We start from the raw sequence: 27,029 nt of genomic DNA, 5'->3' as shown, positions 1-27,029 counted from the left end.
CATTCGCTGTACCGTAGGCTATCCTGTCAAACATTTCTTGAACTCATTATTTAATCTCTTGAAACATTTCTTGGACGAAGTACAATTCAAGTAGCGTCCTTAAGAAAGGTTTCAGTGGAAAAGTTGATAAGTAAATATAGAAATAAAGAAATAATAAGATACATAATATAAATATAAGCGGTTTCAGTAAGGTAAATCCTAGGCAGTAAGCGACATCTGTTTCGGTCGTCTTGGCGTCAGTGCACATGACTCGCGTGGTCCTAATTGTCAATTGCAATTTATGTTACTTTTGACAGTACCTACTCGTTCATTATGTTACTAAACTCATTTCCCATGAGTCGAGAGCCGGTCCGTGTTTAGAAATTGCACCGGCACTGATGTTTCAGTTAAAATTTAGATTGTGCAACGCTTCGTAACTGAGATCGGCGTTAAAACAACAAACGCTTCAAATTTCAGTGAAAATGTGAAAATGAGCTGTTTTCAACACTTCTGCGCAAGTGTGCACATGGTCTCGGCGACTCTCTCTTCGTTCGACGACTTTTACGGCACAGCTCAGTCGCACCGGCTGTGTTCTATGAGGTTTTCCGGCAGACTTTCCAGAGGAATTCAATTTCAATTCTCAATTTCAATTCAATTTTATTTTATCGTATTTATTTAATTTTATTTCATCGAATGTCGGCACAATTCTTCCTGAAGTCAGCCCAGGACGCATATTAACCCCTCTGTACCACTTCCTTCCTGCTGCCCTCTCTCCATCTGTCCACGTCTGTACGCCGCTCATAGCCACAGTTGCTTCGCGGCGCTAACACAGAATTTTTGTAAAAAAAGATCGGCGTCGTCGGGTACCTCAATACCAATGTCATGTTCGCCGAATCTGATGTTTTGAAAGACTGTATAACGCTGTACATTACGACATTTCTGCACGTAACACTCACTCGTGGTATTTCTGACCAGTAGTAATTTGTTGTTTCATGCTCCGTAATAAACGAAATTAATATCGAAATAATCAGTTCATACAACGTCGTAGTGGATGAGGCAGATAAACACAGGGTGTCGGAGCGAACCGAAAACGGACGAAGACGATGGAGCGCATGATTCACTCACGGCTAAGCTGGTTTCTTGAAAGTATGCGGTACTTCCCGGAGGTCATGGCTGGATTCCGGCAGGGCAGGTCATCCATCGACAGCGTGATCGATATCGTCTCTAGTGTTCAGCAAGCGCGGTCTGAAGGGCAGCTCACAGCAGCAGTTTTCCTAGACGTCATGAAAGCATACGATAGCGTCTTCCACAGCGCCGTCGTCGCAACTCTGCAAGAATCTGGTGCAGGCGCCCGAGCTGTCTCCTGGGTCCGGGACTTCCTATCTGATCGCACCCTTTTTGTGCGCACTGCCCACGGCGACACAGCTCCCTTCCCGGTAAGCCGCGGGGTGCCGCAGGGCAGTGTGTTGAGTCCATTGCTGTTCAACCTTGTCATCGCCTCACTCGCCGCACACCTACCTGCCAACGTCAAGATCACAATTTACGCAGACGATGTCTGCATTTGGACTTCAGGCACCCGGAGAGACGCGATTCAGCGGCGCCTGCAGCAAGCCCTCGACGTCATTGAGCTATATCTCGCCAACAGAGGCCTACGTGTCTCCACAAGCAAAACAGTCGCCATGACGTTCACCAACCGCTCATTTAAAAACTACCCACTCTACGTCGCGGGAACGCCACTTGATTTCGTCCCCCGCTACAAATATCTCGGGGTCATCGTAGACAAACGGCTGTCATGGTTCCAGCACATCAAGGCCCTCTCTACCAAGACGAAGAAATTCGTGAACGTGCTACGGCGCATCTCTGGAGCGTCGTGGGGTCCCTCGTGCAGTGACCTCCGACACGTCCATAACGCACTTGTGCTGGGGCTGCTACGGTACCACCTCCCAGCGCTCCACGGGATCAGTAGGACGGGTGAGCAAGACCTCCTCAATGCCCAAGCGCGCGGCCTCCGGGTATGCCTTGGACTGCCACGCACGGCTGAAACCTACACCGTACTTGCGGAGGCGCAAGAGACGCCCGTGCATATTCTACGGGACCGAGAGACGCTCCGCATCTTTGCGCGATTCGTCACGCAGCACCCTTGCCACTACCTGCTGTCCATTGAGGATGCCCGCCCCGCATCGGCCTTTGGCGGCGCCGTCCGCCGTCTTAAGGCTATCCTCCCGGATCGCTCCTCAGGTGTATCCTACGCCCCTCCTTTATGGGCCCTTGCCAAGCCCCAGGTATTGACCAGCGTCCCTGGCCTAGGCCGAAAGAGGGAGACGCCGTTAGCCGTTACGCGTCAGCTCGTCCTCGAATACCTATCGACGCATCATCAACATCGTCAAGCGATCTATGCAGACGGATCCGTCACACTTGATGGGGCCACTGCAGCCATCTACGTTCCTCAAGGTAACGTCGAGCAAGCTTTCAGGCTCTCCCATACCACCTCCTCCACCGAAGCCGAGCTCTTCGCAATCCACGCGGCCCTCCGGCACATCACGACATCGCCCCCAGGAACCTGGACGATCCTGTTCGACAGCAAGGCGGCACTGGAGACACTCGACTCATACTGCACCAAAACAACGGACGACCTACACACAATGGCAATGTCCCTAGCCAACACCGCCCTTACTTCCGGCCACAATATATGTCTCCAGTGGATACCCAGCCACATTGGCCTCGGCGGGAACGATCGAGCAGATGCTGCGGCCGGGCGTGCACACGAGCAACCCGACGCCGCGGCGCGCATACCGCTCACCCCTTCGGCTTGCCGCATCCAAATCCGCCGCTGGGCCGCCCAAGAGGCGCGGTGCTTCATTCGAGAACCCGCCCGTTTCAACGACTTCCTTCGCTCCATCGACCCGGCGGTGGAGTTCTCCCCACCACGACGTCTCCAAAGACCACAAGAGACGCTCCTCCACCGACTGCGCCTCAACTTGGCATACACGCCACCGGTCCAGCGCATGATGGGGAGTCAGATCTCGGCCCTCTGCGATGCTTGCGAAGTGGTTGCGGACACATCGCACCTCCTGTTGACCTGCCCCAAGTACACCAACCATCGGGCTACCCTTTTCCGCTGCCTCGAACGTTTCGGGCACAACCAGCTCACGCTGGCCGCACTTCTTGGTCCTGTGCCTCAGCACCAACAGTGGGCCGTCACAACTGCTTTACTGCACTTTCTGAAGTGCACTGGCCTGGCCTCTAAGCTCTGAGCTGCGCGCTCCAGGAGCCTCACCTTCGTTTTCTTTCTTCTTTTTTTTTTTCTTTCCTCTTTCTTAGTTGCTATTTTTTTCCTTTTTCCTTCTTTCTTTTCGTTTTTGTTTTTCCTCCTTTTTACGGAGACTCACCTTTTCCTATTCGTCCTTTCCTTTATATTTATCTTCGTTTTCTTTTGATTTTTTTTTTTAATGGAATAGCATGCCGACCTTGGCCTGGCAGACCTTTCCATTCAATAAATATATATTCCCCCCCCCCCCCCCCCCGAAAACGGAACCGAAGGCCGAAAAAAAAAAACGCTATTTTGGTGCGAACCGGAACGGAATCGAAACCGTATACGTTTTTTTCGCTCAGGAGGGAAACCGAAAAATATATTTAACGGTTTTCGGTCCAAGAAAAAACTTCGCCGCTTTGGACTACGGATAGGCGAATGAAACAGACGTCGTGTGCACTGAAGTCATGTCATGGATACTATACGAGGGTTACGGTTACGGTGGAATGTATGTCGGTATACTATTACCCTTAGGCTCCCTTTGTAATGGTTTATCGTTCGCGCACGCACACAGACTTAGAGGTACATGTGACTCTCTAGCAATGTGCCGTAGTGTTCGTTTTAATTTGATCCCCGCAAACTCTCCTCAACTAAACAGCGACCCAAGGGGGCTGCATAACGGCTTCTTTATCGGTAATGTCGCGCCACGCGTCCCTAGTTGGAGAGCAGCTAAGTTGAATACATTTACGTATACGCGAGGGCAAGCCCGTGCGAAGTGGCAGCTCTTTTGTGGACAGGACACGAAGAAAATAAAACGGAGCCGTCGAGCGCGTTTGTGAGTGAAGGTGTTCCTCGATTTGCGTCCTACTCGTGCGGTGGTGCTTGCTGGCTAGACAGTAGCAACAAACATTCGGATGGGACGCGATCGCTCCAATCCAGCATGAAAGTACTTTACGTATGACATCACGACAAACAAGTCCGTTTGTAGCATGTGCTTCAAGAAAGGAGAAAGCGCATTTGAACAGACAGTAACCTACAGGAACCAGGAGCTACCAATTTCAGAGCTGTCTATTAATATTAAATACCATGTATGCGGAATAAACGGCTTTACATTTTGTAACATTGATTTTTTTTGTGGGGATGAATATTCCCAGCAGAAGCGGAACCGGTTAAAAACCGGTATGAACCGTTATTTTTTTGCTCCGGAGCAGAGCCGGTACCGGATCGTTTATGATGTAACCGGAACGAAAAACGTTTCGGTTCGACACCCTGGATAAACATAGCTAGGGACAAACTTAACACAAGCCTCACAACACCCAGCTGCATATGTGCTTCAATACCCCATCACTCACACTCTAATCCCACTGCTAGTGCCTTTTCTGCTGCTACCATGATTCAATCAATCCATACGCTGGTCCAAGTATCTGGTTTGAGGTTTTTGCTGCAAGAGATTAAAGTGCTTCGTGGTTCGCGTCATATCTCTCCTGTGTCATACACGTCATATGTTTGGATTATCGCTTCCGTTGGAATTAAAGAACAACCGTGCGTTTATCCTTAAATATTGGAGATCTCGCATAGGTGACCACCTCAAGAAAACGCAATGTGCACTAATAGTTACAAATAAAAGCAATAAAAATTAGACATTAAGTTGCCTAAAAAGAACCGAGCGAAAGCAGTAACAAACATAAACTTCAGTCTAACAACAAGGAGGCAAAACAGCTGACACCAATAACACCAATGGGAACGACAGAGGCAGTTCGTTGTAAAAAATCTTTCATCGATCTCTTCCTTGTGTAGCACGTTGAATGTTTTGAAATGTCGCGCGTCCAACAGCCGCTGCCCAAATGGATATGAACAACACTGGGCGTAATATTTCATGCGGAGACCAGCCCCCGATATGAAAGAAAGGTTCCACTTACAAAATGTGTAAAGGCACTCGAAATTTGTTCAACCCAAGTCACGCTCATGGAGACATTTTTCTAAAGTTAGAACCGTAGCGGACGGATATAAAGCTGGTGGCGTTCTCTTGTGCTGGCTGCAAAAGTGTTAGCAGTTCGGTGAGTGGCGGTAGACCGCATGCTGCCGACAAAAATATTCCAGTACGGCGAGTGCGACAACAAAAGTACAAATGCTTTCTGCTTCCCAAGTGCGGAATAATAAATATCGGTTTCAAGTAAAAACAGCGATGTCGGTGAAACAGCTGTTTGTATATGCAAGTCGGCTCCCTGCGCGTCGATATAACGCAGAGAAGTTTCCCGCGTGTGCCGTCGGAACATTGACTGCACTCAGGAAGAATGGTTTGTTATTCGAATGTGCCACTCTAGGAATGCACGTAAGGCAGGACGTTAAATTTGACTTTCAATGTGTCGCTTCAGTAGGCCACAGCATTTTATTTTAACGGTGTTCACGCGGCCTCCCTGTGCCTGTTTGTGCGTTTTTCTATGTGTCAGATGCCCATGTGTCTATCCTGACATGCCTATGTGTCAGACTAGATACCAAAAGTTGTCATCAATGTGACAACGGACAAAGGGGGCTTGATCGCTTACTCGTCCAATAAGCTAACGAGGGGCGGGGCACTCTTCAAGAAGGACCGGGATACGTGAAGTGCGCGTCATACGTCACGTGCCTGCCCTAATGAGCGCCCGGCTCCCACGTTAGTTCGTCAGATGTGTATGCGATTAAGCGCCCACATCACGTAATAAACAACGTTTTAATATTTTGAATCCACCAATCGGTGGCTGTTTCACTAGAAACAGTAACACGCACAAAGTAGTTTCGAATATCTCTTTTCCCATCGAATAGTACACTTCATGTTGGTCCGATAAAACATTTCCCTCGTAAAACCAACCTATGGCGTCCTTCCAGACAAAGTCCGCTATCCCGTTCCAGCCATAATTTTATGAGTTGTGTTTTACAATACTGGTGGAGAACTCACAGAAGTGCGCAAGACTCACGAACGGCGTTTGACGAAAAGGCTAACAAGGTACGAAGACGGGCACCCGTTCGGCAGACAGCCATTCTGTAAATGTTATAACTGCGAGTTATGAGGCCTAAGTAGTCGGTTCAGTCTTTCAGTGTTTCTTTGACCTCTTGCCGTAGGCTAATAAGTTTGCCCGCAGGAGCAGGACAACGAGAACAACGCCAGTCCTACATGGTGCCGTAGTTCAGTGGAGTGTTTCTCCAAGTGTGCACTACGAATCACAAACTCTCTGCAACAAGCAAAGAGACTTGCTTGTTCGCGACACGATTTCAAGGATGACTGAAGGTCGGCTGAGTTCAGAGGACAGCGAATGCTTCATCTCGTGCCAAACTGTTCTTAAGCTAAACGATATTTTTCTTTTTTCTTTTTTTTTTTTCATATTTTAACATTGCCAATTTATATTTGCTTTTAGCGAGTGTCAGTCACTCGGTAATACTAACATTGCCAGTGTTATGCTTGCGTTTAGCGAGTGTCAGTTAGTGGGTTGGTTGGTTGGTTTTAAGGAAAAAATAAAATGGATATTTTGGGCTCACTAATGTGAGGCCCGCAAGTCCACATCACTTGCACCAGTTACTTTGGTGGAAAACTCATTGAATGATGATGCCAATGAAGGTGAGCAGGAGGATGGCGATGATGATGTTTGGTGGAAAACTCATTGAATGATGATGCCAATGAAGGTGAGCAGGAGGATGGCGATGATGATGCTGATGATGATGATTAGTGGTGGTAGTGGTGGTGATTCCGACAGAAAGCAAGTACACACACACTGAGATGTAACAGAACGCGCAAACACGCAACACGCAAACAGTCGAACAGCAAAACCCACAAAACACACACAGGCTCAAAACTTGTTGTCTACATCAATGTCCCGGAAATATTTCACTATGGCGGATAACGCCCGGTGTCTGACACTGTGATTCTAGGGCCCAAGTACTTTTGAAACGCTGAGCGGACGCCCGTCCACTGCTGCCAGCTCTGACTGTAGAAGGCGACGAGCTTCATTATATCGTACGCAGGACATCAAAATGTGCTCTACGTCTTCCACAAAACCGCACATGGAGCAGTTTGGGGAGGCTGCTATCCCGATCATGTGTAGAAAGCTACTTCTGTATGGGAACTTCAGACGAAACCGGTGGATTAGGGTCTCCATGGGCCGCAGAAGCGAGGCTGGGACCACGAACGAAAAGTCTGGGTGTATGCTGGTCAGTGGCGGCCTTCCAGAATCACTGTGCCACGGGTCTCTGCTTAGTCTCTTCGTCAAAGTAGACAACATTAAGCGGGTGTCAGAGGGAGTAAAATACACCTTACGAACGGGACCGGACTGATGTGCCCGGGAAGCCGCTGCATCGGCCGCGTCATTCCCAGGAATGCAGGAATGGCCACGGATCCACTGAAGGATGATGTCGTGTCCTTGTACCACACACGCGTTAAAAGTTTTAATGGCGTCGTGTACGATTGAAGCAAGACCTGCTGATCGGCCCGGCGATTGTAATGCTCGCAATCCGGTCTGTGAATCACAGTAAACAACCCATGATTTGGGGTCTTCATGTGCTTCTATAAATTGCATCGCCATGATCATCCCATGGAGCTCTGTGGCCGTGGACGAAGTGCGATGAGACAATCGTACGCGGCCCTCAATGGAGAGCTCAGGGACGACATATGCACACGTGGATCCTGATTCATTTGTAGACGCATCCGTGAAAATGCACACTCTGTCCCTTTGACTGTGCATTACCTGAAGAGTTTGCTGACGCACAACACTTGACGGTACGAACTTTCTTCCCATGAGACCCGGTACTTTCGCGAACACCCGAGGCTGCAGCAATGTCCAAAGAGGGCTGGAGTGCACTGGCAAAGGCTTATGCCGGGGGACATAAGTGCGGCACGGCATAATAGCTTAATGTATAGCGTAATAGTTAGTGGGTAATACTGCTCTGCTGAACCGGTTCTACATAAGTCATATTTTTTAGTCAGTCTGACTTCGTCGTGATTTATACCTTCCAATTTTTTTCTTCCTCTATCACATCACATCACATATTGTTTCCCCTCTCAAGTAATGAATTGGCAGGGATTCGGCATACGTGAACCACTAACTGTACAAAAAAGAGAAGAAAAAAAAAGTTTAGACAGAGGTCTCGAAAAATACGTTATACTAGCAGCCGTCTTCCGCCTACACCAACCGCCAGTTAGGCAGCGCCAACCTACACTTCGTTAGCAGAAAACAGACACAGCCTTATGCTACTACTGAGGAGCACAAAAACCGGCCCACGGAAGTAAATATTGAAGTGCTGCAGGTGTTTCCGTCTGGTCGCACAGGTCGCTACTTCGCAATATAGCTGGCGAAGGCTGGATAGGAGCAGGCGAGCAGAGCCGCTGAATCGGAACTGGCGGACGTCAACCGTGAATAACGATCGTCAACGCGCGGAGATTCAATTAGAAAGGGGTTTTAGCCCACGTGTTCACACCAGCCCAGGTTTCCCTGACGCCAGTGGGGCTTACTCAGAGTGTGAATGGCGCACGGCCTTTTCTGACGTTGTTCGACGAAGCGTGCCCCGCACTGCCCGTCGCGCAGAATCTTATCAAATATTCAGACGCTTCCCTATGTACAGAGACAGCGGCTTGCATGTACCTGCAGCTTTGCGTTGCGGAGGTCATAAATTTGCGCCGCCTGTTGCTGGTCATTTTATAGATCTGGTGGCGGCGTAGTATCAGCTGCTACAGCGCCTTCATTACTGTTGCATGGGAGTATAAATGGTGAACGTAATCACGTGTTTGACAAATGGACGCATGTCGTTGCAAAACGAGGCGCGTACGCCCGTCATACATGCGGCTATTTATCTCTGTAAATCTACGAATCAATGGATGCGAAAGGAGAGATTGTTCGTGAAATTCAACGGGGCGGGGGAGGGGGTTATGGTCAATGCTGATAAAGAGAAAGAAGGGAAAGGTTAGCCGTGACGTAGGCTTGCTATTCCCAAAAGTCTGAGGAGGGAAAGGTTAGCCTGCGCTACGGCGGCTTGCTATTCGTAGGAAAAGAGGAAAAAAGAACGACAAAGGAAAAAGAAAAACAACCAAACAAAAAGGAAAACAAAAGCACGAAATTCAGCGGGCTTTTGAGTGTTGATGGGATTGTTCAGTGTTCGCACTTTCTTTGAAGGTTCTGCTTGGGGATAATCATGTATCAAATAGTCAGACGTTCATTATCGGCTATGAAAGTTTGAACACGATAGAAATTGATGTTCTGAGGCTGGACCACAAAAGAAAGGACAAACACAACCACACGAAAGTTTAATTGTTTGTTTGTAAGAAAAAAAGAGAGCAGAAATTGAACTCGTCCCACGACTTGTTCTGCTACTCCAAACATAAATTCTCACCCCCCCTCCCCACTCCCCCAAAATACTTCTCATGTGCTCTACTCGCAAGTTCGCTATTCACTATTCATATGTTCGCTATTAAGAAGTCCACTATTCACATGTTCACTAGAAGTCCACTATTCACAATTATCCCAACATCATGCACAGAGGATCGTAGAAGGTGGAAGGTGGATGAAAGCAACAAGGACGCCTTTAACTGATTCTTGTTGGTCGGTAGTCTTTATACATAGGCGAAAGTAAACTGTTATAAAAATATAAACTGAGTACTGAACATCTGTATAAGCTGCATGACTTCGAGAGCAAGATTTCGTAATTTAACATCTACCAGTCAGCTTTAGGAAACTGGATGCATTATACGTATACCTGAAATCACGCAAATTCCGCCTTACTTCATTCCGCAAATCGCGAGAACCCGAAGCCGATAAAAAAGATTGTTCAGCTTGCTAAAGATTCCGTCACGGTTGAAACGGTCATTGCCGGGCAAATACGGGGAGGGGGAGGGGGGGTAAGTTGGGTAGACGAGCTTTCTGCCTGCCTACTGTAGAAGTGGTTTTTTCCGCGTGGAAAATATTTTCGCGTTTTTGAACAAAGCTGGTTCGAGGAGTGATTCGCGAGAACTTAAATTCGCGACACAGATTTCCGGGAGTGCTTTGCTCCGATCTATCGTGCCGAGGTCAATATTCGGACATATTTCGGCACATACCGAGACGTCTCCTGTTCACGGGGATGGCGGCGTTCTACGTCAGTCCCTTTCCTGTCCTCGCAGACACAGCCCTGTACAAGTAAAAGCCCTCCTCGCAAAAGCCCTGTACAATGGCCTTTAGGGACCTTGCAGGAGGCCCTAGTACTGGCAGTGAGTATGTCAGTCAACTCATTTTAGCAGTTCTGATTCATTATCACTCAGGACAATGAAGAATTCGGTTTAGATGTCGTGCTAACATACAAGCTATTTTTGAAAAGGCGGGGAAAGGCATACAGTGGAATGCGTTTGTAGGCGTAACAAAAACGTGGTCAAGTTTCGTTTCTTCACATCTTGCCTGATGGGATAAAAGTCTTCTGCGGCTTGGTTAAACTACCTACACTGTATGGCGTAGAAAGAGCCAAGGTAGTCATGGTACAGCGTCGAGCGCCGCACGATTTTCGCCCTCATATGGCCAGGGTTATTCGCGGGAACTTAATTTCGCGATTTTGAAGGAATGAGCGAAAAACGCGAAAAATAATTCCGCGAGAAAAAGAAAAAAACTTCTACAGTATATTATGGTGTCATATTGTTCGGGGGAGAGAGAAAAGGGAGGGAGGGGAAGGGGAGAGGAGTTATATTAGTTGCAGGTAGGTATCATGTGTTCCATTAGCCGCCCTTGTGGTTCGACGACCTTGAAAAAGTCCAGAAGAGCTCTTTGGATGAGCTTCCGACGATGGAGGTTGCCACGAGGATAGACAATCTCCTCGAGTTCAGGCGTGTCGGTGGGCTGCACAGCTTGCTGCAGCCTGGGTCTTGCATCCGATGTGGCTGGGCAGTCCACGATAGCGTGCTCCTCCGTTTCTGTTTCCCTATAGTGTGTGCATTCAGGGTTCGGGGTACGGCCGAGCTTGAAGACGTGGGCACGTGTGTAGGCACTGCGAGAACGGATGCGGAGAAGGAGGGAAGCTTCGGCACCAGTAGCACAGAGTAGTGGTGTCATTGCATTGTAACAGAACAACTACTCCATCTAGAATCATGCGGTCAAGGGCATGTGTTCTTACAAACCTTTTGTCACCTCCTGATGTGAATGTCATCTAACTTAAGCTTTATTATGTCAATTTTTCCGAACTGAATTCGAAAATTTGTCAAGTAAAGGTCGCTTTTGTATCCCACCAATGTGAAGCGCATGGTGAGCACAAAGAAGCCCACATTTCACTCAAGTCCATGATAATTGACAGGGATATTGAGCTATCCCATCGGAAAAAATAGCCGAACACCGTGCTTTTTGCAGCGCCTATATAGAGCCTAGCGCTCCATGACTTTATGAGTGCCCGTTCTCAGTCCAACAAAAACAGGTTGCTACACAGTGCCTACCGAGGGATAGTAGAAAAAGTGAAATAGGGAGAAGGAAGGCATGATCCCAGCGGAAGCCGGACGCGATAACCCATACCTGTCTTATATCTCTTTACTATCCCTGTGTGGGCTGAGTTTAGCAACCTCCTTTCGCCGCACTGACAACGAGGGGCGCAAAAAGCCGTGGAGCGAGGCTCTGGGCGCTTCAAAAAGCACGATGTTGGGCTATTTTTTCCGATGGGATAGACCCTCAATTTCCGTGTCAATTATCATGAACTTCAGTAAATTCGGTACGCGCTTCACAATGGTGGGGGAAAAAAGGCCATTTACTTGCAAATTTTCCGAGTTCGGTTCGTAAACATTGACGTAATAAACCTTAAGTTCGATGAGATTCACGTCAAGAGGTGGAAAACACATAGTGAGGACAAATGCCGTTGACCGCATGAGTCTAGGTGGCGTAGTTTTTTTTAATTATAATTCAATGACACGTTTTCTGGGACACCCTGTACAAAGCATCATGGTTGAGCTTACGTTACAAAGATCTGCATCATACGTAATTATGATCTGTGTCACGAAGACGTGATGTCTTTTCTAACCACGAGCAGACCCTGCTGGCCTGTTCCTTGCAAGTAACGCGACCACACGCATAACATTGTCATATGAGGAGCGCACACTTCTACCAGTGTTAACGTACATGGCTTACAACAGTTTTGATTATAATTTCTCGCAGTAAACGACAACAAACTTCGAGTGGAGACGCTTTTTCGTTATGGCTGTTTCATCTCTGTAAAAAGAAACGTCTGCGTTTGTCCCTTTCCTCAGCATTATCGCCTTCACTCGTTATGCCTGTGTTGAGCGTTGAACGGTTGTTAGAAAGCTAAGAAGATCTCATTAATATCACAACATGGTTAGGTGCCACTGCAGATTTCTTTTTCTATTAGTTTTCAGAATACATGTAAAATTACACTTGTAAGTGGCATATGGAATGTTAGCTCGAGACCCTCAGCGGCGTAACATCCCATACGTCATCATTACATATTTGTTGTTGTTGTCCACATAACGCGAACACTTCCACGAGCTCCATAATGCGAATTCAAACTTTGCTTCGATTGAAACAACGTCCTGCATTGCGATCGGTCATGCGAAAGCAACTCAACCTGAAAAGGCCAATCGCACAGAGCACGTTAGAAACGTCTGATCCATCTAAACGGACAACACTTAATTTCAGCATTCCCATTCAAGCTCCCTGTTCAAACAATGGTTTCAGTTGTACTACGGCCAGTAGGGAACGACATGCATTTTGAAACTTCCCGAACGCAAAGTTAAACAAATTGGAAGGGCTATGCGTCGGGCTTGATTATCGGAAACACTTAGCAACACATTTACTTGATGTGCGAAGCCCAGCCCTGATAGATTTCCCTTAATTTGGCCGCAATCTGGCAAAAACTTTCCGGAAAAATGTTCAACTTGGGTTTTATGGAACCGCAGGCTGGTGTGCACTTGTCATGAAAAAGATTATCGGAATTATCTTGTCGAAATTATCCTGTCGTTGGAAAGCGTTTGAGAGGTTCTACCTGGACCTTAAGCGCTATCAGCTTCAACAACAATAACAAAAAAATTATAAATTTACAATGTGAATGTCGAAATGTTTGCAGACGTTGATGACGACGAAAAATTGCGAGCCAAAGTAACATTGTAACTCACTTCAAAATTTGCAGACTGTTAATCACTTGTTTGAAGCCTTACTACTTTTTTTTGAAGATACTGTAGTCGTGTAAGATATTGAAATATCTTACTTCATGCATTTGTGTGAACTATCTCACTCACGATCCTGACTGACTGATTGAATCATTTGACGTGTAAACGTCTCTAAGTTGGGTTTGGTAGCCAGGTCAAAATTTACAATGCAACGAAATTATGCTGAATTGCATGACGCAGTAACTCGGTGAGTTAATAAACCGATAGCAACCAACCGGCTAAATCCAGATAGCTTACACGTGTAAGATTCTAGCGTGCGAGCGAGACGGAAATATCAGTGATGGCCAGTAGTTAACTACATGTAGTTAAACTACTAGTTAAACTACCTGATTGTAGTTAAAAAGTAGTTATCAACTACTTGCAGAAATGTAGTGGCAACTACTAGTTAAACTACTATTTTAAGTAGTTAACTACGGTAGTTAGGTTACTGAAGGCGCCAACTACTTCCGATTTTGCCGCAACCTTTACGGCACGATTGTGCGTCCGACTTTTACCTTGAGCTACTTGTTTGATGAGAACGGAGGTGCAGAGCAACTGTGTCGTCCACGTGTACTAAATCTTCACTTTTAATGCACTAAAACAGGTTGCTTTAAAACAATGTTTAAAACAGGTTGTTGAACGTATACACCATAGCTGATATGTTCTGTTTCCCACCACTGTACTACCGCACATGCTTTATCTGTTGTTGTTGTTCTTTTTTTGGAACGTCCGCAGTTTGATTCCAAAGCGTAAGGATTTGTGTAGTTTGTTGCAATCCTGTGAATGTGACCCTGTTGCACTTACTGAAACTTGGTTATCGCCAGATACAAGAGACAGTGAGCTGTTACCAGAGTGTCCTGGCTTTACCTTCTATCGCTGTGATGCATTCATCCCAGAATTACACAAATCACTACATCATATATTTCACAAATTCCCAAATTCAAAGGTTATTCTTCTTGGTGATTTTAACTACCCCTCAATCAATTGGAGATCCACCTCAGCCTCTGGCAGTGAAGAACGTTCTTTCATTGATTTGTGTCATGTGTTTGACCTTCATCAGGTGGTTCATGAACCCACCCGTGTAACTCCCACCTCATCAAACATCATAGACCTAATCCTCACTAACGACCCAGATATAGTAGGTTCTGTATTTTCTCCATGCGCCTTGAGTGACGACAAAGTACTACACTTTACAATATCTGTACCCAGCGTGCCCCGTCGTTCCTCGTGCAAACGCATCAGATTATACGATAAGGGTAACTACGACCAAATAAATTCTGAATTATCCAATTACTTGGCTAACTTTCTCGCTAATTTTGAAGTACGAACAGTCGAGGAAACCTGGTATTTATACAACTTCAAGATTAATGCACTTATTGAAGCCTATATACCCTCCATTCTCATCAAGACACATTGTCATGCCCCATGGTACAATCATGAAATCAAACTGCTCGCCCACAAAAAGAAACGTCTGTACAGGCTTGCTAAGCGCTCTAAGTCTGCATCATCACTGCTAAAATATCAAGAGTGCGCCCGGAAATACAAATCATTGGTGACTTCTTCGAAACGCATGCTCTATAGCGAGGGCCTCGTTAACCTCTTGAAGTACAACCCCAAAGCATTCTACAAAGTTATAAACCCAAAATCTCCATCGGTAAACATCCAACTGAAAGACCGTGATGGTAATTTTCTTAGAGATAACCAGTGTTCTCTTATCTTCAATAACACATTTGCAAGCGTGTTCACCAACGAAGACACAACTCCCCCTGCCGCGCCTCCCACATCCATCTTCAATAGCATGTCACCGATAGCGATATCTCCTGCTGGCAGTGAAAAGATTATCTCTTCCGTCAAGGTTTCCTCCTCTGCTGGTTTCGATGGAATAAACAGCAAAATTCTTAAAAACACAAAGGCTCACTCGAGCAGATTTCTTGCTGCAATATTCCAACAATCACTTAATAGTTCATAGATGGGTAGAAATCCAGCGAACCGGTAGAGATGTAGGAAGGGAGTTGCCTCAGGGCAGAAACCGCCGATATTTCGACTGCTCTTCTTCTGGGCACCGTCCTCATCATTGGCATGGTTTAAAGGGACAATTCGCATGAACCTTTAAACACGTCACACCTAACCCTTTAAATACCATGCCAATGATGAGGACTGTGCCCAGAAAAAGAACAGTCTCTGTTCGAAATATCGGCGGCTTCTGTCATGAGGCAACTTCCTTCCTACTTAATAGTTCAGTTCTGCAAGAAGATTGGCGTCGGGGAATGATAATATCAGTGCATAAAAGTGGTGTCACTCATTCACGGTTGAACTATAGACCAATCTCCATTACCAGCGTCCCCTGCAAAATCATGGAACACATTATATATTCGTAGGTAATCAACTTCCTAGAGTCAAATGCTTACTTTTCCCCCTGCCAGCATGGCTTCCGTAAAAATTTCTCGTGTGAAACACAACTAGCTTATTTTATCCACGACCTCCACTCAAATATGGCCAGTTCTACTCAAACAGATGCCGTGTTCCTGGACTTTGCTAAAGCCTTTGATTCTGTACCGCACGCTAGATTAATGGTAAAACTCTCACAACTAGGCCTTGATGCACATGTTCTCTCCTGGGTTCATATGTTCTTAACTGACCGCCTCCAGTCCACTTTCGTGAACAACCATTCCTCGTCCTTTTGTCACGTATCATCTGGTGTCCCCCAGGGTATGGCCTTTGGGGTATGTGAATAAATAAATAAATATTGCTTGTCTAGTGAAGCCTCATTTGCTGTGAAATAATTCTGCAATTTAGTTTATCGCGTAGGCACAGAAAGAATTTCGTCGCAAGCTTTGTATTTGACCATCGTAGCAATGGCTTGAGCCAAAGTTTATCATTGCTTGTGATTCATATTTAGGTGTCCAAGAACACTACAAGGGATTGGTGTTGATGGACAACGTTAAGTAGTTATAGATGTAGTTAAACTACATTGCAGTAGTTAAAGAAGTAGTTTTAACTACTCCCCTGAAAAGTAGTTGAACTACTAGTTAAACTACTCAATCGCAAAGTAGTTAGTAGTTATAGTTAAACTACTGTAGAAGTAGTTAGTGGCCATCACTGGGAAATATAGGGTACGGGTACCTTGCGGGCAGTCTCCCTCGCGGACGATTGAAGGACGCCGATCGAGGTGTCGTTGGAAAGCGTTTCAGAGGTTCTACATGGACCTGAATCGATATCGGCTTCAACAGCAATAACCAAAATTTCGTAAATTTGCAACGTTGAAATATCAAAATTTTGCCAGAATGTCAGCATATATGAAATTGAAATATGATCAGAATCGAAGGGAACGGCAATCAGAGGAAAGGACGGCTCGAGAGGAATCCAAAAAAAGCCCCCAAAGTCCAGCACCGAGCGATCGGGAGAGCTACGGGAGCGCCGAAGAAACGTCGGAGGCAAATTAGACTGCCGGCGCACACAGAGAGCCCTTACCCTCTACCAGCGGGGCAACTTCGACTTGTGCGTGTGTGAAATCGACCTACAAAAAAATGGAGTGGATCCAGAAGGGGGGCTCAGCACCATGGCGGAGCCAGAGCCCGCCAGATAACCCCAGGTGCAGCTACAATGGGGAGGCGGCGCGCGCCGCCTTCGCCGTGTGGTTCAAGGCGGACGGGTTTGGAGCAAAGGAACGTTTTCACGTAAAAAAACACGGCTCTGAATTTTTTATTTATTTTGTGTTTACTTCATGTTTACATCGCTGCACACAGGCGCAGCATAAGGCAGACGAAACAAACTCATTGTGACTAAGCCATTTCCAAAAGCTAGCTCAATTTCTGAAAGTCTTACAAAAGACAAGCACGGGCGACTGTCCTCACTCCAGACAGACTATGCATGATTGCGGTCTTCGCGTGCTTCCTGGCTGCCGCAAAGGAACACACCACGCACAACAACCCACATGCCCTGTATTTTAGTATGCTATAGGGAAACATGATCATTTGGAGTACTTTACAGGACGCAAGAAGCAAAGCATGTGAAGGATGATGAAATCACTGCATTCGTACTCTCACATGCTACGAATTTTGCTTTCACTCGTACAATATTTCTCCCTCCCTGCTATACGAACAACAACAACGAGTTTCGCTTTGTATACGTTCTTTTCGGTTCATTCAACGTTCATTCATTGTTGATTTTTTAAAACTTTTATTAAAGCTTACCTTCGTGATAAAACTTTTCGTTTTGTTCCGTTCATAACGAATTGTTTGTCCTGCTGCACTACTGCAACTATACCACGTAGCCGTAAAACCTTCGCGTTAACCAAACGTGCTGTGATCGTACAACGGTACAATCAACCATAGCGACTGTGATCCTAATTTGCCGTCTTTCGCGGGCAAAACTACAAACACAACAGCATACCAGAGTCGCAGTCCTGAAGCGGGCTTGCTGATCCGAAGCTATGGGAAAGGTATCCAACGAGCTGCTCGATTATGAAAAGCTCTAGCTCACGGATCAGCTCAAAAACGTTGTTTCTAGTTTGCCCGAACTTAACGCAGACTTGGGATTTCGCAAAGCAGTGCTTGAACCGCCTTGAAGGAATAAAAGGAAAAATCGCAACACAGCTATCGTCTTCCATAGGCACCTGGTTAAACTGGCACGTACCCACTGGCGGAACTTTGCGACTTCACTGTCGCCGCGCACGCCGCTGTCTCGGCTGTGGTCGGTGCTCAAAGGGCTTCATGTGCCCGTCTCTCAGCGCCAGCCATTTTGATCGCTTTCGCTTGCCTCCGGGCGTCAGGAACTCGAAATAGCGGAGGAGTACTGCGACCGCCTCGCCTCAGCCCCCACCAACTCACTAGCCTCATCCAAGGACATCCCCGTAGTTCTGGAGTCGTCGAGCGAACCTCTCCTAGACATTCCATTCTCCCTTGCTGAACTTGAATCTGCCCTGGAGAATGCACCTGTGCATACCTCGCCAGGCGCGGACCGTGTGTCTCACAAGGCGCTCAGAAATCTACCGCTTTGCGCGCGCCAGTCTCTTCTGAGCATTTTCAACGCGTCCTGGGTAGCCGGTTCCGTCCCGACAGAATGGAAGTGTGCGATGCTGCATCGGGAAGACTTTCGAGAGAATGGTCCATTCGCGCCTTGCCTGGTACCTTGAAAGTACGGGCTTCTTCCCGCAGCTGATGGCCGGATTCAGACAAGGTAGATCTGCCGTTGACAATGTCATTACCGTCACCTCCTCCGCGCAGCAAGCCCGATCTGAAGCCCTACATACCGCCGCTGTCTTCCTCGACGTGATGAAGGCCTACGACAGCATAGTCCACAGTACTGTTGTGGCGACACTCCAAGAGGCCGGCGTGGGGGGCCGGATGCTGTCGTGGATTCAGGACTTCCTATCGGACAGGTCTTTGTTTGTGCGCACTACGGAAGGGGACACCCAATCCTTCCCTGTTCGCCGCGGCGTCCCGCAAGGCAGTGTGCTCAGCCCTCTTTTCTTCAACGTTATCATGGCCTCCCTACCAGCTCACCTCCGAGGCAACGTCAGTATCACCATCTACGCCGACGACATATGCCTGTGGACCTCCGGCACGCGCCGTCACGCGATTCAGCGTCGCCTGCAAGGAGCCCTTGATGATGTTGTCCAGTATCTTTCCGACCGGGGATTGTCTGTTTCACCATCCAAGACGGTCGCCATGGCGTTTACGCCCAGATCATTCCGCCAGTTCCCGCTACGGGTTGCAGGTTTGCCGGTGGAGTTCGTGCCACACCACAAGTATCTGGGCATTACCATCGACTTGGGCCTCACCTGGTCCAAACATATCAAAGCTCTGTCCTCCCAGCTGTCTGTCCTCGTCAATGTCCTGCGACGGATCTCTGGAACGTCATGGGGCCCTACCTGCACCGACCTTAAGCTCGTCTACACCTCCCTGGTGACCGGAACCCTGAGGCCCGCAGCCTGCGCGTCTGCCTGGGTGTTCCCAAAACGACAGACACATACCTGGTTCTAGCAGAGGGCAAGGAGTCTCCAGCACACATTCTGCGCGACGTGGAAACCCTCCGCGCCTACTCACGATACATTACTCGTCATCCCGCCCACCACTTGCGGGACATCGACCATGACTGCCCTGCGTCGGCATTCGGTGCCACTGTCCGGCGACTGAAGGTGTCGGTCCCATCAACTGCGTCTACTTCGTCTTACACCCCACCAATGTGGTCGATGGTCCCACCCACCGTGTACACACATATCCCTGGCATCACGAGCAAAAACGACCATCCCCCGTCTGTCCTGCGGTACCTCGTGCTGGAGCACCTGGACGCCCTACACAGCCAGCGACTGCAAATATATACCGACGGCTCGGTCTCCGCGGGCGCCTCCACAGCAGCACTGTTCCTCCCTTCCGAAAACATCGAACAAGCCTTCAAGCTTCCCCACGAAACGTCGTCCACCGAAGCGGAGCTTGTAGCCATTCACGAAGCACTGAAGCTTGTATCCGCTCGTCCACCTGGAAGCTGGACAGTCGTCACAGACAGCAAGTCGGCGCTGGAGGCACTGTCTTCGCCTCGCTCGCAAGTGGTTACTGATATCCGCTCACTGATCCTGGTTGTGCACAACCTCCTCGTCACCTCCGGCCACTCCGTGTGGTTTCAGTGGGTGCCAAGCCACATTGGCTTGCCGGGAAACACACGTGCCGACACAGCAGCGAAGCGCGCTCATGGCGCAGCTGAGTGCAACACTGTGATCCCGTTATCACCATCCGTCTGCCGCATACACATCCGCCGGCGCCTTTCCTTCGACACCCACCTTTTCATGGAAAACACTGTCGCAGCCAACACCTTCCTCCACCGCATTGACCCGAAGATGGCCTTCAGTGTGTCGCTACGGCTGTCTCGAAAGGAAGAGTCAGCTCTGCATCGTCTTCGCCTGAATGTCGCCCGTACTCCATCGTTCCTGTTCAAGATCAAGCAGCGTCCCTCTTCGGCGTGCCCCTCCTGCTCCACCGACGCCGACACCAATCATTTGCTCATGACCTGCCCAAGATATGCCGCTCCTCGGACCGCACTCACGCACCGCCTATCTGCCCTGGGGCACAGAGACCTGTCTTTGGCCACCCTACTGGGCCCCGTAGGGCAGAAGCAATGGGCTGTTACCAGAGCGCTCATATGCTTCCTGGGTGACACTGGGCTCCTGGACTGCCTCTGAGCGGTCGTGTGCTCATGCCCCCCTGCTGCCCATGTGCCACCTGCGTCTTTCTCCCTTTCTGTTTCTGTTTTTCTCCTTTTCTTTCTTTTCTTTTTACAAGGAATAGCAAGTCGGCTTCTGCCTGGCTGACCTTTCCTTTCTACCTGCCTCTTTTTTTTCGCAATAAACATATCCCCCCCCCCCCATCGTCTTCACGGGTCATGTTCTGGGAAACGCGAACATGACTTTTTTTATGAAGAAATTAGATGGATGACCTCACTGCAGTGATTCAAGTTGTATTTGAGGCGACCTCGGCGTGTCTGCTTGTCAATTAGAAAGACGTGTACAAAATGCAATGCCGACGAGGACGAACACATTGAACATAGAAAGCGAGGACAAAGCTACGTAGCGTAGAAAAAAAACGGAGAAATACGAGCAGGGGTTGAATTTAAAAGCAGAATGCAAACATGCTGGTGTAGATTTGAAGAAGCTAACATTTTCTTGAGACTGAGGGAAAGACAGACATAAGATGGAACACATGATGTGTCTTCTCCTGCATGTGTACTTCGTGTTCTGTATTGCGTCTCTCTTTCCCCTCAGTTTCCAAGAAACGCTACCATTTTGAAAGGTAGAAGGGTATCACGCATGTATCTCAATCGTTTGTCGTCCGCACGTTGTATCGTGGAAGGCAACCTATACGTGCAGTGAGATGAACCTCATACTGACACGCGAAACAATGGCAGCTTTAAAGGGAGATAGGCAGTCAACAAGCATGAAACAAAATTTTGTTTAATGTTTTTGTATCGTTCCTATACAACCACGTCGTCTACAAAATACAGAAAAAAAGAAAATTAAGTGACAGATTCGGACAACTGAAATTAGCCTGTAGTCTTTTAAGAAAGTTAAGCCCCTTCTAGCATTTTTGCAAAGTGCTAAAAATGTTCAATGATAGTTGAAATCGCCCTGCACTTAAGGTTAAACCGTAACGTCAAAACATCAAAGCAATACGATTGGTTATTAATGGGATTAAATGGTTTCACTTTGACTCTTTGCTCTGACTGTGGTTTTCGTTTTTTTTTCACATACGGAACTCTTCGTACCGCCATTCCCCCTTTCCCCTTTGTTTTTGTTCCCCCTTTGTATGTGTACTGGAGTAGTCAGTCCGATTTAGACGTGACTCACGCCCCCATTGTTTTTATTTTATTTTTTGTTTATCCATCATCATCACTGTGACACTGCGCCACTCTCACTGTCTCAAACATCGGACGTGCGACTTGTGGAACGTCAGCAGAAACACAGCGGGGAGCTGTGTGAAATAATGAAAGCACGACGTCACAAAAATATAAGTTTCGCCACTAGCGTACTCTCAAAGGACAGTCTCACACTGTACGCACTGTTACGATTCAAGCGTGCTGCATGGATATACGCGTATAAGCAACACATATGCGGTGCTGCATTTGTACTTTAGTCCGAAAAAAAGTGCAGTCCGACGTTGGCGCATAAGGCACTTGGGGGTACAAAGCTCTAGGTTAGCAAACTTTCTACACAAAACACGTGCTGCGGAACAGCACTATCAAGCAATTGTTCTTCTGTGATTGTTCCTTTCCTATCATTTGTATATTTTCTTCTTAACAGCGTGGAAGAAAAATTTGAGGTCTCAGATGAGAAGACATCGTCTATACAGGAAAGGAAGTCGCGCGTTAAACGGAGACTACGCAATCACTAAAAGGAAGTTTGACTAGTCCTATACTGGGCAGTCTCTGTGCACAAATACATATTGCAATAATCATGCTCTTGTCATCATCACTTCTCCGTCATTTATTGTTGCTGTTGTCAACTGCGGAACATCGACCACATCCCGTCATATGGGAGGCTGCTGTACTATTTAACAATAACCGAACAGGATCGCGTCAAACCCGATGCGTGCGACCGACAGGGTAGCTAATAGACTGGTAAAAATGCGCACGACGCTATGTCTTGCAAATAAAGGACTATAACCTAAATGAGACACTGAACAGTTTCCTCTGTTTCCCCAATAAGCTTTCGTCTGCAAACAACACTGTATAGCATTAGCAAATGAATTCTAGGGTAATGAACGCAATCGAACTTATGTGTGATCAACGACATCCACTGGGCCTGCCTTGCAGAGCGGCGGGTCAATGAGCAGCATTGCGTGCCGATCTCTCTCTGAGCACGTACCGAGAAAGAGAGAGTGTGTGTGCGTGTGGGTGCAGACGGATCGGATCCTGTGTAACAGTTTCTTCTATGTCCCTAACGAGGCCGTTCTTGGAAAGAGAGGCCAAATGTCATACATTTGTATATGTTTGCCTCGTTGCCCTGCGTGCAGAAACGCAGATGGTAGGCTATCAGTGGTGACGACCCCGTCAAGAAACTGCACCCGCTTCATGCCTCTGTAAATTTCAATAAGTCGCAAGACCTGGATCCATGGGTACACCTCTGCCGAGGCTACGGTGTATTCAGTGTATAGCTGGACCCAAGTGCAGCGCGTGCAATCTGTACCACCCTTTTGTGCCGATGAAGCGCATAACAGTTCTTCGTGTGGAAATGTTGCTCTTGTCCCGGGAAGGGCAACGACGTTCACACTTCGCCGTCAAGCATCCTTTACCCATTACCGCCTCGTTATTTTCAACCGTTTGCGAGCCTACGATATCCATGTCGGCGACATGGTTCGGAGACACGTCCATTGGTTTCGCAGCAATCATGCAGTCATCAGATATGCCATACTTTTTCTGTCGACTGCCGTGAACTGAACATGCGTCCTTTCCTCTGTGCAGACATGATTAGTGAGGTCTTACACCTATTCGTGACCTTCCACCCCCACTCTACATATACTTCATCACTGACCTCCCAAAGATAATTATCTACGCTTTTATTCCACAGCATGCTTCTAACGATATGGAGGACACACGTAAAAAACAATACAAAAATAAAAAAGCAATATCGAAAGACGACAAAGGCAGTAACCTAAGCGCACCATTATTTCTAGACAAAAAAGTTATAGTGCTTCCAGAAGCCCCCGCCTACATTCCCTGTTACGTTGTACCACCTTACACGCTGCTTTTTCAAATTAAATACGGCCGACAGAAGGGTGGAAAAATATCTAAAAGAAAGTCGTACATGAAGCAGTACACGCTTCGAACGTGGACACAAAGAGACGCAAACGAGAGAAAGAACACCACATGCTCCTTCTATAACGCAAAAACGGAAAGAAAAGAGAAATAAATATAATAAAGTCGTGATCTCTGAGGAGCTTTTTGGCTATTCGCTTTTTCTTCCCCCTTTTTTCTTTTGCGTCCTTTGGGATGGTCTAGAAGTTGCTTCGTTTACGTTCTAGATTTAGCCCCCCGTCAGAAACGCTCATTAGGCTGCACATCCGACCGTAGGGGACGGTGGAAGTTCCACCTCTTCCCCTAACAACCCCCCCTTCTTCGATCACAGAATCAGGTGCTCGTTGATGTGAAGCTTCCGGGAAGAGCCGCCTCATCCGCTTCCGGCGTCGTCTCACAAAAGGTCTAATATGAGAACGTCGTCCCAATAACTTTCACGGCACAGTGATTCTGTCTTTACCGGCAGAAAGTTTTCTTTGTTTTGACTTGGAGTTGGAGGCTTCACATATATTTGTATTTTCCCGACTGCAATGCACCTACGAGCGAATTACTTTGGACTACGTAATGACCAAGTCGTGCCAGAAATCCGCGCGCTAGTTTCAGCATTCCACAAAGTCAGAAAAACACTGAAAGAGAGGTCAGAAAGCGAGCGAGCTGGTGGCAAAGATGGGACAAGAAAAACGCACACACGCAGGGTGTCCACCGTAACTATAGAAGTAATTTTTAAAAATAGAAAAATCACTTTTTCCCAGTTTTAACCAGTGGCGATGTACTCTACGCCCAAATGCCTATCTTAAGAAGGCACAGGAAAGCTTCTGTGTCGATGCGTTAATTAACTTTCGTTAATTAATGCGAAAGCAATGCATGTTGATCCAATGATAACATCGAATCCCTTGGAGTCACTGGTAAGATTACCGTTTTAAGAACAAAAATCGAGAGAAGCAACGAGAGAGCTATAGCACGAGGAAAGGGCCAGGAAATAAGTCGATCTGGTAGTCGTTTTTCGACGCTCAAGTAGAAACGCTCGCGTTTTCCTTTCCTCTGTACGCGGGCTAGGAAAAACACTGTCGAAGGGGGAACAGATTACATGGGGGCAGATTGGTGCGACAGCTATTTCCCACCCCCGCATACACAGGAAATGGAAACGGGAGCGCTTCTACTTGAGCGTCGAAAATTTAACAGTCTTGGGTAAGTTACTTCTAAAAAGTAACTGAGTTACAGTTACAGTTTATCTGCCAAAAATAGTAACTAAGTTACAGTTATAGTTACTTTCTTGGTCGAGTAACTAGTTACAGTTACAGTTACCGAGAGAAAGTAACTCAGTTACATTACAGTTACTTTTTATAAAAATGACCGTGAGAGGGTGATACAATTGTTAAAAACATACACTTATTTACATTTACTGAAGTGCGATGAAAGTCGTCTTCCATTGAACCAGAAGCAGTATAAGTTAAAACGCGGTTAATCCACACGGAGAAATACGACACGTGCATGCGACCTGGCGTATCGCGGTGAAAAAGAAGAGCACGGTGACACGCGTTTCTTAGCGTGTAGAGGGAGAGACATACACAAGAACAAGGAACTCGCCTCATGATGCTTTTTCAGGTTTGAAATTGATGTCCTGTTTGCAGAGTACGTCTTATTTAATAGCTTGCACCTTACAATTAAATTATTCTCGTCCTCCCATGATAAAAACTCAAAGGTTGCTTCATTGAGCGGCTACGGAAGCTTTATGATAGAAACAACCAGAGCAGGATTAGCCATTGCACTGGTCGGAGCGCAAGTGAGCTGACCGGAAAGTTTCTCTTTGTGTATAATCATTCCCTTGTCCATATCCACAGGAGGCAGGATCCCGTGCAAGGGCAGCAACACTATTGCTCACATATGACTCACTGGGACCGTTGAGGGTCACTAACTTCAACTAATTTCTCTTCGCAAAGCTGGAATTCCCTGCTTGGTTAAGAGCCCAAGGCAGGGGGCACATACTGATTACGGATAAAAGGAAGGAAGACACCGTTAGGGGGAAGTAGGGGAAGGTAGGTGAAAGAAAAAAAGGAAGGACATTTATTTGAGTAACTAGTTACATTTTGTAGTTACATTCACAGAAATAGTAACTAGTTACAGTTAAAAGCTACTTTTCTGGAAATGTAACTAGTTACTGTAACTAGTTACCCCCAAAAGTAACTAGTTACAGTTACAAGTTAAAAGTAACTTAGTTACTACCCAAGACTGGATGACCACCAGAGCCCCCTGGGGGCTTAATCGCTTCATCGTCGTTACGGTCGTTACAAGCTAACGAGTGGCGGGAAATTAAAAAAAGGTGAGCACGTGACACATTGCGCGTGTCGTGTACCACGGCCTTCACGTATCGCGCGAAGAGCTGCCGTGCACGTGTTTTATCACGTGCCCACCTTTTAAAATCTCCCGCCAGCCTTTTTGAATTTCCCGCCCCTCGTTAGCTTGTAACGACCGTAACGACGATGAAGCGAATAAGCCCCAGGCCCTTTTCTCGCGTTATAGCTGCCTCAATTTTTGTTTTGAAAATTGCAACGTTATCAGTAACCCCAAGGGATCGGATGTTCTCATTGGGTCAGTCTTATATCGTTGATAATTAAAAAGTTATTTAACTAAAGTTAATTAATGCATCGTCACAGAAGCTTGCCTGAGCCATCTTAAGGTGGGCCTTTTGTGCGTAGAGCACATCGCCATTGGGTAAAACTGGGAAAAGGTGAGTTTTCTATTTTTAAAAATTACTTCTATAATTAGCGTTGACATCTTGTAAATACATATATATATATAGGGTGAGGTAAAAGGATTATCAAACGGCCACGAAGTTTTAGAGAAGTTCAAAAAAAGACGCGGAAACAGATTTTAGGGAAGATACAAACACTAGTTTATTACATAGGGAGACGTTAAAAAGTAAAATGGGCAAGGGGTCGACGTTTCGACAGTGGCACTGTCAGTGCGGACTGTTCTGTTGTGAAAAAGCTGTTCTGTCCATAAGTTCTTAAAGGGACTGTCGCATCCGTCCCAGTCGATTCCGAAATTACAGTGCCGTGACTCGTTCATCGTCAACAAGATGCCGAGAAACTAGAGGAGTAGTCTCTGGTGCAGTTCGGTGTTATGCATGGCACGAGCAGAAGACGGATGTTCTATATGCATACTGAAGATGGAGATGGTGATCACAGTGATCTTTCAGGGGGGGGGGGGGGCGCCGCGGCGTCCGGAGTGCCGGAATGAAGAGTGACGTTACTTGAAGTCCTTCAAGTAACGACACTCTTCATTCGGGCAGCCAAATCAGAAATCTTCTGCTTCCTTCCGGCCAACCTTACGTGAGGACAGCAGCACTATGTGACCTGGTCCACTGGTCAACGCCTTTTTAAGCACTTC

General features: G+C 47.1%; 2 protein-coding genes across 2 annotated transcripts; both read left to right on the top strand.

The window, feature by feature from the left end:
* The first annotated feature begins 1,127 nt into the window (after positions 1-1,127).
* LOC135384915 (uncharacterized) lies at positions 1,128-7,534 on the top strand. The gene is made up of 2 exons (XM_064614097.1): positions 1,128-3,169; positions 7,333-7,534. The coding sequence occupies exons 1-2, from the start codon at positions 1,128-1,130 to the stop codon at positions 7,532-7,534; spliced, it is 2,244 nt and encodes a 747-aa protein (XP_064470167.1).
* A 12,014-nt stretch (positions 7,535-19,548) lies between these two features.
* LOC135384914 (uncharacterized) lies at positions 19,549-20,532 on the top strand. The gene has a single exon (XM_064614096.1). It carries the CDS (start codon positions 19,549-19,551, stop codon positions 20,530-20,532), a length of 984 nt encoding a protein of 327 aa, XP_064470166.1.
* Positions 20,533-27,029: the final 6,497 nt, after the last annotated feature.

Source organism: Ornithodoros turicata, chromosome 2, assembly GCF_037126465.1.
Source record: "Ornithodoros turicata isolate Travis chromosome 2, ASM3712646v1, whole genome shotgun sequence".
In the NCBI taxonomy this organism is placed as follows: domain Eukaryota; kingdom Metazoa; phylum Arthropoda; class Arachnida; order Ixodida; family Argasidae; genus Ornithodoros; species Ornithodoros turicata.
The sequence above is the reverse complement of the archived record's forward strand: the minus strand, read 5'-3'. Positions and strand labels throughout refer to the sequence as shown.